Source organism: Camarhynchus parvulus, unplaced genomic scaffold (assembly GCF_901933205.1).
Source record: "Camarhynchus parvulus unplaced genomic scaffold, STF_HiC, whole genome shotgun sequence".
NCBI lineage: Eukaryota > Metazoa > Chordata > Aves > Passeriformes > Thraupidae > Camarhynchus > Camarhynchus parvulus.
The window spans coordinates 115,001-128,768 of NW_022148347.1; the positions used below are offsets into that span (position 1 = coordinate 115,001).

The 13,768-nt window shown below is 46.8% G+C and overlaps 1 protein-coding gene across 1 annotated transcript; it reads right to left on the bottom strand.

Moving 5' to 3' along the window:
* Positions 1-816: 816 nt before the first annotated feature.
* LOC115916578 (E3 ubiquitin-protein ligase TRIM7-like) lies at positions 817-10,722 on the bottom strand. Its single transcript, XM_030970307.1, is given in 9 exon segments — positions 817-1,382; positions 3,748-3,783; positions 4,768-4,883; positions 5,299-5,321; positions 7,288-7,518; positions 8,890-8,985; positions 9,640-10,334; positions 10,369-10,503; positions 10,506-10,722. Coding segments are annotated over 9 exon segments (1,941 nt in total). The 5' UTR covers positions 10,597-10,722; the 3' UTR covers positions 817-864.
* Positions 10,723-13,768: the final 3,046 nt, after the last annotated feature.

Genomic DNA, 13,768 nt, shown 5'->3' on the forward strand with positions numbered 1-13,768 from the left:
TGGAGAGGTTTTTATAAAAAAAAAGAAAAGGAACACGAGATTCAGCACCTAAATCCACGCAAGGTGTGAGATCCACAAGGGAAATTTTGTCCTGTCCACGGAAAAGCCTCAGCACGGGAGCGCCAGAGGGACAAACGTGGGTCTTGCTCAGGTACAGCAGGACAAACATCACTGAAAAAACACCCAAAAAAGCACCTTTTAACCTTTTCCAGAGGAGCTGTGGGTGGGGAGCCAGGGAGGGCAGACAAAGCCACACAGATTCTTCCACAGTGGTGGCCAGTGGTCACCTGAGACAGCTCAGACAGCTCTCACCACATCCCAAAAACTGCTTTTGGGGGAAAATTATTTCCCCGGGTGGGAGAAGGAACCAGGAAATTTCTGACTGGATTTTTTTTTTTTTAAATTTCTGTTTGTCTCTGTGGTTGTTGACCACAGTCCTTGAGTTGGTGGCCACGACCTTTTGAGTTGGTGGCCACAATCTTTGGGTTGGTGACCACAGTCCTTGAGTTGGTGACCACAGTCCTTGAGTTGGTGACCACAGCCATCAAGCTGGTGACCACACCCTTCCTTCAAGCTGGCCACCGCAATTTCTGGGCGCTGCTGGACATCCCTCTGCTCCCACCTGCCCTGAAGACCCTCCACGTGACGCTCCCCTGACCACGTCCCTGCCCACCCTCAGCTCACATCCCCCCAAACCAGCCTGATTTGAGTCTCTTTGATCTCACCCAGGAGCCCGGGAGGGAGGGCTGGGAGTGCCCGGGCTCCTGGGCACCAAAATCAGCTGGAAAAGGGGTTCTGGAGATCCTTTTTCCCATTCTGGAGATGGGCACAAGCAGGAGGAGACTCGTCCCAGCCCGCGGTGCCTCAGGGGCACAGCTTGATGTAGGTGACCGTGGAGCAGACCGAGAACAGGGGGAACACCTTCTCCTGGAAGGCCACGTTGAAGGTGAAGATGTGCTGCATGTTCTCGGCGTCGTAGAAGGAAACCTCCTCGCCCTCGTAGTCCAGGTAGACGCGGACGCGGCTCAGCTTGCGGCCGCCCAGGCACAGCGGCGTGCGCTGCGGCGACGTCACGGCCCAGTAGCGGCCGCCGTTCTGCTGCACGGCCCAGATGCCCTCCTCGGGGGAGAACTGCGTCAGCCCCTTCCTCCGGATGGATTCCTTGGCCACGCCGAAGGCCCAGCCGTCCGAGGGCCCCACCTCCACCTCCCAGTAGTGCCGCCCCGACTTGAAGCCCGTGGAGGCCAGGACGCGCGAGTTGGTGTCGAAGCGCTTGGGGTTGTCGGGCAGCTCCTGCTTCCTGCAGCCCATGCGGACGCTCTTGAGGTCGGCCGAGAGGATCAGCAGGTGGTTGGCGGAGTCGGGGTCCAGGGTCAGGTCCTCTGTTGGGGACAGACGGCGGTCAGGGCTCAGCGAGGGTTTGGGCAGGGAAGAGCGCGGCTCAGTCTCTGGAGCTCAATAATGCCAGCCTGGAGACCAGCAATGCCAGCCCAGCCCCAGAAACCCCACGCCCCACACTGACACCCCCATGGACATCCCAAAGCCCTTGAGGGGCGTTTATCTCATGCAGTTTCTGGTGAGAAATGGGGCGACAACAACACGAGAGAGAGAAGACAACGCCATAAAAGCACATGCAGATAATTCGCGGTTATCAACAGCAAAGATGATCAAGAATGGTTTTTTCCACATGAATCGATTTTTTTTATCTTGGTTTCCAGCTCATCCACACACAGGCGGGCTCCGCACCCCCCTGGCATCACAAATCTCAGAATTTTGATCCCCAAACCACCCCAAAAGCACCCAAATCCTTGTGGGAAGCCACGACCTGAGGGAATCTTTCCACCTGGAGCATCCCAAAGCAAACATGCAAATGCAGCCTGGTCCCAACGGCTTTTTTTCCCCCTTTTCCAAACTCAGAGGAAGTGACCTCAAATTGTGGTTGTAGTCAGCAAAGTCACCACGAATCCGTGAGACACTTTGGGGGGAATCTAAAATGGGGATTTTGGAGCAGGTGCCAGACCATAAAAGGCTTTTGTGCTCTCCAAAATTCACAGGTTTGGGTCAGGAATTGGCATAAAAAATTCACAAAAGAGACACGGTGGGATCGAAAACCTCAGAGCGCTTCGTAAATGTGGGGAAAGTGAAAACGGGGACAGGGAAAGGCTGGGATCACTTTTCCTTCAAAACTTAAGCACCAGGTTCCTCCCCAAAAGTGGGCAAAAAACCTGCATTTCCTGCATTTCCTGCATTTCCTGCATCTCCTGCATTTCCTGCATTTCCTGCATCTCCTGCATCAGAGACTGCAAATCCCACCAGCAAACCTGTGGGGAAATGGGGTGGAACAAGCTGATTTCATCAATGCCCGTTTTTTTAAAATCTTTTTTTTTAATCTGTTTTTTAATCTCTTTTTTAAATTTTTTTGTTGTTGTTGTTGTTATTGTTTTAAAACACCTTTTAACGGGGTGTTTTCCTTCCTGGGGCATCTCCAGCCCCTGGAATTGTCAGGAATTGTCAGGATTTGGGTCTGAGGTTCAACCACAGCGAGTGACACCTCTGCGCATGCAGCAAGGGGCCTTTGGCTTTTCACTCGATTTCTCGCGTTTTCTGCCAAATTCTGGCATTTCCGGAGGTGCCTGGGGGCGCTGCTTGTGAGCAGAACCCTTGGAAAAGGTCCAGCCCGTGGGTTGTCCTCCTCTGAGGTCCCCGTGCTAGAAACCACAGGTTTAAAAGCAAAAAAAAAGAGATTTTTCTCCTGAAAATGCTGCTCTGGGCACCCTCACACCGAGGGGTGTGGGTGGGGTTTGCCCCTCAAATTCGTGACCTCTCTTGTGAAAGGGAGTTAAATTCTTAATTAACTTCAAAAATGAGTTAAATTCTGCTGGGATTTAATTTGAATTCTTAAATAACTTAAGTAAATTTAATTTAAATAACAACAATATAATTTTAAATACTAAAATTAACCAATTCTGCTGGGATTTAATTTGAATTGTTAAATAACTTAAGGAATTAACCGAATTCTGTGGATTTAATTGAATTCTTTGGATAATTGTTTAAATAACTTAAGGAATTAACTGAATTCTGCTGGGATTTAATTTGAATTCTTAAATAACTTAAGGAATTAACCAAATTCTGCTGGGATTTAATTTGAATTCTTAAATAACTTAAGGAATTAACCGAATTCTGCTGGGATTTAATTTGAATTCTTAAATAACTTAAGGAACTAACTGAATTCTGCTGGGATTTAATGTGAATTCTTAAATAACTTAAGGAATTAACTGAATTCTGCTGGGATTTAATTTGAATTCTTAAATATCTTAAGGAATTACCGAATTCTGCTGGATTTAACCCCTCTGAGGCCTCCATCCCAATTCCCTGGGGGAAGCAGGAGCCCAGCAGAGCAAATTTGGCAAAGCCGTGGCTCGGAGTGGCTTTTTGGGTCTGAAATCTGTGGGTTTGTCAAATGCAAACAGGCAGAGAGGACCTGGCTGAGCTGTCAGATCCCCGGCGTCAGTTAGAAAAATCGGCTTTGGGCTCTGGAGCTGAGCAGGCAGGATCTGGAAATCATTGAGAGAGAAGAAATTAAGGAAAAAAAAAAAAAAAAAAAAAAAAGAAATCTAGAGTGTTTTTTCCGTTTTTTTTTTTTTTTTCTCCTTCCTTTTTGTCCCCCTCTCTTTCAGCTTTGCAAAATACAACCACAATTTTGAGTCTTTGCTCTGGGCACTGCGTGTGAAATATCATCTTTTTTACCTTTTTCGCCTCTTCCCAGCTCGTCCTGCAGGTTTTCTGAAAAGGAGAAAAGAGAGGGGACACAATTATTTAGTTTTTTCTCTCCTAGAGCTGCTCTTTTCATCGCATTTCCAACTCTCTCAGCACCACCTCGTGATTGCCTGCAAACCCAGGGCTTGGCTATCTTGAAATTAAAGTTTTTATTGCACCAAAACTGATGCTCAAACTCCGATTTTCCCCCCTTTTTGCCCCACTTTGGTGCCCAGGAGCCCTGGAGCAGCAACCCGGGCATTCCCTCCCAGTGCCAGGAAAGGCCGGGGATAATTTTGTATTTTTTATTTTTCTTTTTTTATTTTTTATATGTTTTTTTTAAAATATATATTTTTATTTTTCATTTTCTATTTCGTTATTTATATTTTATATTTTATATTATATTATTTTTATTTTTATTCCTTATTCATATTTTATATTTTACATTTTACATTTTACATTTTACATTTTACATTTTACATTTTGTATTTTATATTTTATATTTTGTATTTTATATTTTATAATTTATATTTTATATTTTATATTTTATATTTTATATTTTACATTTTATATTTTACATTTTACATTTTACATTTTACATTTTGTATTTTAGATTTTATATTTTGTATTTTATATTTTATAATTTATATTTTATATTTTATATTTTATATTTTATATTTTATATTTTATATTTTATATTTTATATTTTATTATTTTAATTTTTATTCCTTATTCATATTTTATATTTTACATTTTACATTTTACATTTTACATTTTACATTTTACATTTTATATTTTATATTTTGTATTTTATATTTTATATTTTGTATTTTATATTTTATATTTTATATTTTATATTTTATATTTTATATTTTATATTTTGTATTTTATATTTTATATTTTGTATTTTGTATTTTATATTTATATTTTTTATTATTTTTTAATTTTTATTTTTTATAGTTTATTTTTTATACTTTTATATATATATTTTTTTTTTTTCCCCCCACCCACCTCGGAATTTCTTCAAGACCTTCTCCAGGACCACGGTTTTGAGGGAGAAGTTGCACACGTGCATCTTCATGTCGGTGCAGACAGGGACCGGCTTCTGGCACTTCACCTCATCACTCCTGCCCCGGGAAAACGGCAAAAAAAGAGGGAATTGTGGATATTCCCCCATTTCCAGCCCCATTTTCCACCCATGCTCCTGTCCCATCCCGCCCCGAGCATCTTACTGGGATTTCATCCCCTTTGGGGTGAGGAAATCGGGATTTTGGGGTGATGGGGGGGATTTTTGGGGGGTAACCCCCTCCCCACGTCCGGCAGCTGCAGCAATCAAAAATCCGATTCCAGAAATTGGTGGTGCCTGCGCTGGGGGAAATGCGCGTGAGAGAATTTGGAGTTTCTGCTCTCGCTCAACCCCGGGAGAAACCCACGGGCGGGAAAAAGGGAAAAAATCAGATTCCCGGGAATCTGGGGGAGATCGGGGCTGGCGGAGAGCGGGAGGGAAATTCCCCCATCCCCGGGCAGAGCAGAATTCCTCACCTGCTGATGACGCCCGTCACATCCTGGAAAGGGAAAAAAGCGAGAGTGAGCACTGAGAGCCTGAATGGGGGATGCGGGACTGCAGGCAGCTCTTCAAAATGCGCTTTATTTTATATAAAATGCGGTTTGTTGCACACAAAATGCAGTTTATTGTACGCAAAATATTTATAGCATTATTTATTAATATGATAAATTATTATTATTTACAATATATTGCATAAATTTACTATTTACAAATAATTTTTAATTATTAATATTATTATTAATTATTATTTATTTATTATACACAAAATGCAGTTTATTGTACGCAAAATATTTATAGCATTATTTATTAATATGATAAATTATTATTATTTATAATATATTGCATAAATTTACTATTTATAAATAATTTTTAATTATTAATATTATTATTTATTATTGTTTATTTATTATACACAAAATGCAGTTTATTGTACGCAAAATATTTATAGCATTATTTATTAATATGATAAATTATTATTATTTATAATATATTGCATAAATTTACTATTTATAAATAATTTTAATTATTAATATTATTATTTATTATTATTTATTTATTATACACAAAATGCAGTTTGTTCTACGCAAAATATTTATAGTATTAATTATTAATATTATAAATTATTATTTATAATATATTGCATAAATTTAATATTTATAAATAATTTATTATTATTAATTTTGTTATTTATAACACAAAATGGTTTTTATTAAATATTTATAGTATACATATTAATTATGCATTGTTTATAATGTACTCAAAATGTACAGTTATAATAATCTACTACTAAAAATTGTTACTTATTATTTTTTGCACAAAATGCAGTTTTCTGTGCACTAAATGCAGTGCAGGCAATTTAAGGTTCAAATATACTCAATAAAGTGATTTTCCCCTCAGGCAGGGGTGGATTATGGAGGTGATTTAAGGTTCAATTACGCTCAATAAAACAAAATTGCAACACCACAAACCAACTGCAAACCGAGCCATTATTTGCCTGTTCTGCCCCCAAAACACATTCCAGAGCCCACAGCAAGGCAGAGCCGCCTCCCAGGGGCTGAACAAAGGGCCCTGGAGCCAGCCCAGAGCTGCTTTTAAATAAACAACAACTGGCATTTTATTCCCAAGCTGCTTTTTTTAATAAAAAAATGCCAACTGTCGCTCCCAGTGCTGCTTTTTAATAACATGCCGATTGTTGTTCGTGGGGTGAATTCCCACCCACAGCCAAGCCCTGAAAACTTCTGCAAATATTGACAGCACCCAGGAGGCAGCCTGGCAGGGAATTTAACCCTGTGCAGGTCTGAGGCAGCTGCCTGGAAAAATCCTGGGGAAAAAACCCGGGAAAACCTCTGGAAAAACACAGGGAATAAAACCTGGGAAAAACTCTAAAAAAACGCAGGAAAAAAACCTGGAAAAATCCTGGAAAAACCCCAAGAAAACCTCTGGAAAAACACGGGAAAAATCCCTGGAAAAACTCCTGGAGAAACGTCTGGAAAAGCACCTAGAAAAATCCTGGGAAAACACTGGAAAAATCCTGGAAAACCCCTGGAAAAACCTCTGGAAAAACACAGGAGGAAAAAAAATCATTGAAGTTGAAGAGAACGTTATTTCCCAGGGTGTTCCTGAGCCAGAGAGAGCTTGGGGCTCTCTGACACCTCCTTGCACCCTCCACTCATTAAAGGCAGGATAAAAAAAGGACTTTTACCCCCAAAACCATCTCTACAGCATCCAGAAACACAAACCAAGGGCTTGGGGGCGCTAGAAAAGTCCCAGATGAATTCATGGAGGAAAAAAATATCATTAATTTGAAGAGAACATCCTGTTCCTCAGCCGGAGAGAGCCTGGGGCGCTCAGGCACCTCCTTGCACTTTCCACTCATTAAAAGCAGAACGAAAAAAAGGACTTTTACCCCCAAAACACCACTGAAAAATGAGGAATAGCGCTGCGGCTGAGAGCTGACATCTCACCTTGAGGAACTCCAGCATGGGCTGCTGGATTTTCTCCTCCAGCTCGGCGATGAGCTTGTTGAGGAGCGTGATCTCCCTGGAGAGGTCGGTGATGTTCTCGTTCTGCCTCCTGGAGATGTTCTTCTCCATCTTCTCCAGCTGCCCCAGCAGGATGTGCTCCTGGTCGTGCAGGAACTGCCGCAGCCGCTCGAAGTCTGAGAGCAGCTTCTGCCGCTCGCCCTCGATGGTTTTCTGGGGGTGAAACAGCAAAAAAAGGTGAAAAGCGGGGTTTTCAGGAGAGAGGTGTGGAGGGGGAGCTGGAGCTCCAGCCTGGTGAGACTGGGGGCTTCCTTCGGGGAGGGCTGAATGTGAAAAATGTGAATTATATGGGTCTACAGATATTTACAGTTTGTGTTTTGACACAGGTATTTACTATTTGTGTTTTGACACAGGTATTTACTGTTTGTGTTTTGACACAGGTATTTACTGTTTGTGTTTTGACACAGATATTTACAGTTTGTGTTTTGACACAGGTATTTACTGTTTGTGTTTTGACACAGATATTTACTGTTTGTGTTTTGACACAGATATTTACTGTTTGTGTTTTGACACAGATATTTACTGTTTGTGTTTTGATACAGGTATTTACTGTTTGTGTTTTGACACAGATATTTACTGTACGTATTTTGTTGTATCGGTTAGTGGCGCCGTATTCACATTTTAATAGTGCGGTAAACGGAGTTTTGTGGTCAAAATGGAACTTTTATAGTTAAAATAGGTACTGTGCGTGAGGGATTTTTTTTTTAAGAAAGGATTGAGGTACTGGCACCAAATGGCAGCCACAGGACGCCGAAATCTTTCAGAGAAATAGAATTTATTGTTTTCTTATCAGAAGAAACAAACTTCTTCCTGCTTCCTCAGCCCTGAAAATGCCGTTTAGGATTAAGAGGAAGAATTTGCCACTGGCCAGACAGAATCCTTTGTTTGAATGGAATTTATGCATCACTAATGAGGTGTATGAATATTCAACAGGCTACTGCTTTTAAGGGTTAATCCTCTGTTAATTTCGGGCTTATTTTGCCCAGAAAGAGGCACCCTGACTGTCCATAACTCTTTGTTTTTATTGTCTCATATTGTCCTAATCCATATTGTCCAAATTATTATTACTCTAATTATAGTACTATTTTTATAACCATTTCATTACTATTAAACAATTAAAATTTTAAAAACAAGGGATGGGCGTTTTTCACAGCGAGGAATCACAGGGGGCAGAATTCCCGGACAAAAACCTTGGGAAGCAGCGCCAGGATCTCTCAAAAATCACTTTTCTTGGGGAGGGGATGGCCTGGGAGATGAATTATTTTCATTGGGCTGGGGTTTTTTCCCTTCTGCTGCCGCTGGGGTGGTGCGCTGAGGAAGAGGAAGGGTGGAGCGGCGCCCCGGAGCCAGCCGAGCTCTCCAGATATTCCAGAGAATTCCGAGATATTCCAGCACCACCCCCGAGGGCTGCTGAGGCTCTGGCTGATGGCGGCGGGGCAGGAGGAAGGAGAAAAATTCCCATTTTCAATTTTCGGGACACTCAGCCCCCTGCAGGCTTCCCCACCGCCCCATCCCAGGACCCACCAGCAGCTCCTGGGTTTTCTTATCGTCGTTCACTTTGAACTCCAGCAGCTCCTGCCGCTCCTTCCTCAGGAAATCCAAGCGCGCCTGGATTTTCTCCTGAGAACAAAAGAAAAAGAGAATTTGCCGGTGTCGCTTTCGTCCCTCTGCCCGCGGGATTTGCTCGGTGCCGGGTGGGATGGGGAGGGAGGAAAAACTCGGGATGCGCTCGCCGGGAAATCCAGAACCGCCAGAACCTCCCCAAAAAACAGGAACGGAGGGAGGAAAAACTCGGGATGCGCTCGCCGGGAAATCCCTGAGGCGGCCCCCAGGACCACCAGAACCTCCCCAAAAAACAGGAACGGAGGCTGCCAGGGGCAGGACGTGCCCCGTTCCCATCGGCAAAGGTCAGCCCGGCTTTAATCAGCTTGGCTCATCTCTGGACGGTTTCCCAGCCCCCAGAAAGTGGCGGCGGTTTGTCCGTCAGCCTCCTGCGAGGTAAATCCACCCCCAAAACCCGGGCAAGGCGCGCGCACCGCGGCGGGACAGCTCTCCCGGTTTTTTAGGGGGGAGGCTGGGAAGCTCTCCCGGTTTTTTGGGGGAGGTTGGGAAGCTCTCCCAGATTTTTTGGGAGCCTGGGAAGCTCTCCCGGTTTTTTTGGGAGGCTGGGAAGCTCTCCCAGCTCTTCGCGAGGTGAGGCGAAGCCGGGTGACAGCGCGGGGTGACAGCGCGGGGCTCGCACGCACAGACAGACGGACAGACGGACGGACGGACCTTGTACTCCTCGGAAGCCTCATCCACGGGCACCACGGCGTGCGGGCGGTGCTCGCGGGACCTGTCGCACACCACGCAGATGCTCCTGCGGTCGTCCTTGCAGTAGAGCTTGAGCGCCTCGCGGTGCTTGGGGCACAGCCCGTCCTCCTCCGCGCCTTTGGCCCCGCGCTGCGCGAACTGGCTGATGATCTCGGACATGTTCGCCAGCTGCCGGTTGGGGCGGAAATTTTTGTTCTGGAAAACTTCGCGGCACTGCGGGCACGGGAAATCCATCTCCAGGTCCTTCCAGCTCTTGACGATGCACGCCCGGCAGAAGTTGTGGCCGCACTCGATGGACACGGGGTCCTTGAAGAACTCCAGGCACACGGAGCAAGTGGCCTCGTCCTGGAGGTTGCCGGGCAGGAACACGGCTGCCATGGCCTCTCTCCTGCGGGGCAGGAAGGGTTTCAGCGCGGCTGGAAGGGCAGCGCTGGCGCCCGGCCCCGGGGGCGGCGCTCGGCCCGGAGCGCGGCCGCTGCCCGCGGTCACTCCCGCGGTGTCCGGTTTCGCCAGCGCGGGGACCGGACCTCGGCTCTGGGGGGCACGAAGGAAAGCAAGGACGCTGCCCATAAATCCTGAGCTTCCTCATTTGTTTTGGTTTTTTTGGCTTTTTTTTCTTTTTTTTTTTTTCAGCAGGGCGGTGGTAAGACGATCCCCTTTTGGGATCTTTTTGGGATCCAAAAAATCCACAAAAGCTTTTGAGGATCCCCTCCCATTCGGGGATGCCACCAGCCCTGGATGGAGCTGATTTATGGCCGAGCTGGTGCCGAATCGGAGCCCTGGGGCCGGCGTGGAGCAGCTGCTCCAGGCTGAGGTCCAGCAGCCATCTGAGCCCTCGTTAAAATCCAGTTTCGCCCCTGAAACTCCAGCGGGGGACTCAGATGACCTGGTTGAGCTCCAGGGTTCATCAGGGGCCATAAAAAGCAACAGGAGAAAGGGAATACACGAGGATGCAAAGCCCTTATCGAGGTCTGTGCGCGTTTCCCAAATCCATAAAGATCAAGCTCGGGATTGCACCTCAAAATAAAATAGTCCTGGCCTTCCGGAAATATTTCGTGCAGATTTGGAGGTGGTGCATTATATGCGAATGATAATTAAAATAATTTTCTTTTCCGGGGCTGGGGTTGCCCATAACATCGTGGTTTCCACTTTTTCACCGAGTTCTCGTCAGGGCAGACCGGGACAGGAGGGAGGGATGGTCACCCGGGTACTGAGGGGGTTCAAGTTACCACGGACTGGGAAATGTGGGATCCTCTGGAGAGCGATTTGTCTTCTCCTAATGAGGACCTGAAATCAGACCCAGTGATCCATAAATTCTGATTTGAAAGCCAGCCCTTGCTGATCCAAAACCTCCGAGTCGGGGTCTTGGACACATCTGGAACTGTGGAAGGAGACAAATCCCAGTTCCAGAGGTTCTGCAGCAGGAATTAATGAGTAAAAATGGTCCTGGAGTTGTCCTGCAGAGCGTTGCCACCTCTGAGCCTGTTTATCTGCCCCTTCTCATGTACTTATATAATTTTATATTTTTATATATTTATATACGTTTATATCACTCCCTGCGGAAGGGGAATTCACTCTCTCCTACCTCCCGTTTCTTTCCATCTGTACATAAGCACCAGAGGGACAGAGGGACAGACAGACAAGGAACAAGGGACAGAGCGACAGAGGCACAAGAGCATCCCCAGCCCTCCCCGGCTGCCCCCGCGTACCTCGGAGCGGAGGCGTCGGGCAGGGCCGCCCTCCCGGACCGCGCCGGTCCCGGCGGGTTCTGGCCCGGCACGGCTCGGGACGCGGCCAGCTGCGCCGCCAGCCGCGCGGCCGCGGGGTCCCAGCGGGACGGGGTCCGCGGCAGCCGCTGCCCCGAGCAGCGCCGCAGGAGCCCGGCCGCGGCCGCCGCCGCCTCGGACATGGCTGGAGCCGCGGCTCCTCGGGGCCCCATTTGTCCCCTCTTGTCGCCGCCACCCCCTCGCGTGTCACTTACCATTCTCTGCCCTCCCCCATCGCTGCTATCCTGGGCACCCACCGAGGTTTCTCCCTCCTCCTCCTCTTCCTCCTCCGCCTCCCCGGCTCTGCTGCTCTGCTCCGTGCCAAAGTTCTCCGTGCCAAAGTTCCTCGCGTTTCCAGCGCCTCCCTCCACCTGTCCCCAAGGCCGAACCTTTTCCCGGGGGTCTTGGCGGCTTTTTAACCCTTTTCAGGAACCTCATCCCTCCTGCCAGGGGGAAGGGGCAAAGCTTTGCATCCCTCTTGTCAAAAACGGTGAAAAAATACAAATCTGGCTGCTCATATTTGAGGAAAAGGGCTGGAACTTCTCCTGCGGGGCGTCTCCCACCTGCCACAGGTGTGTTGGTCAGGTAGGAAGAGCTTGGGACACCCAAAGCGACAGGAGGAGGGGGGAAATGAAAAAAAACGTAAATTTATCCCTAAATATATGGATTAATTGATGGATATTCAAAAATATCCATAAATATATGGATTAATTGATGGATATCCAAAAATATCTGCAAATATATGGATTAATTAATGTCTACTGGACACACACACACCCCCTTTATTTCCCCTGGCTCCCAGCTGATGCTCCTCTCCCAAAATTCCCAGCCCTGCCCTGGAGGGAAAATAAATAAAACCCGGGATGAGACCAGGGGGAAGATCCTTGGCTCGCCCTTGGGCTTTGGGTGTCGGGATCGTGTTCGGGGCCACCAGCTGCTCCCAGACCATCGGGAATGCCGAGCCCGCAGAGCTGGAAACCGGGACACGGGCCAGACCCCCCCTGCCAGTGCCGAGCCTGAGGGTTTATTTTAGAGCCAAGAGTAAATCAGCAGCGGGGCCCGTTTGAGAGAGAAAATATTAGCAGCACTGAACTGTGTGGACTCGATTTTTTTAATGGGAATGTCTTTTTTCGTAGGTGTTTGGGCATAAATAGTCGGCTTGGGAATCAATCAAAATGTTGATAGATGCAGGAAGGGAAGGAGAAGGAAAGCAGAAATTGAATGTCATGCGTTTCTGTAAGCCTTGCTGTGGAAATATAGATTAAAAAAAAATTAGTGTACACTAATTTCGGGCTTACACTTTCTGCTCAACAGCTTCATCGGGTGAGACAGCTTTGCAGAAAATTTTTTTGGTTTATTTCTTAGCTTGTACAGTCTCAGTGAGAATCAAGAAGCAAGGGATGCTCATCACAAAAGAGGCTCCATTTTCCTACTGAGAATAATTTCAAACTCAAGACAATGATCTTTAAAGAGCTAGGGTTAGGGTTAGGGTTAGGGTTAGGGTTAGGGTTAGGGTTAGGGTTAGGGTTAGGGTTGGTTAGGTTAGGGTTAGGTTAGGGTTAGGGTTAGGGTTAGGCTAGGGTTAGGGTTAGGGTTAGGGGTAGGGTAGGCTAGGCTAGGGTTAGGGTTAGGAGGTCAGGGTTAGGGTTCAGGTTAGGCTAGGTTAGGCAGGTTAGGGGTTAGGTAGGGTTAGGGTTAGGGTTAGGGTTAGGGTTAGGGTTAGGGTTAGGGGTTAGGGTGGGGGTTAGGGTTAAGTTTAGGTTTGGGGGTTAGGGTTAGGGTTAGGATGGGGAGCAGTGATATCGTGGAGAAAAAGCAGGCCTTAAAATCGCAGATAAAAAGGCTCTTTTTGTGAATTTCTTTCAGAAATAGCATTCTTGAGGACACTGTGCGGTGAAGGAGCCCTCATTGTTTCCACTGGCGAGCACAAGCCCGGGGCAGAGCGGTTCGGGGAGCCCCAGAACCGCGGTGCCGCCCCCGTTCGGGTCAGTCCCGGCGCTCCTCGGCCCACTCCTCGTTGCACAGGTCCGTCTCGCAGCAGGAGTAGCGGGAGCTCAGGCGGGACTCGGCGTCCGACGCCCGCTCCCGGCCGCAGTTGAGGGCGGACGTGCAGCCCTGCTGGTAGTAAAGGGTCATTTTCCCTGCAAGGAGGGACAAGGACGCCGTGAAAATCTGGTTTTTGGGGCTTTGGGGAGAAGCCGAGCTCTGAAATGTACCCCCAAATCAAGCCATATCTTGGTTTGATTAAGAGAAAAAGAAAATCAGAAAATGAAAGGAAAAAATCTCCATGATGCACCCACGGAGACAACCCCTGTCCCCCGGGA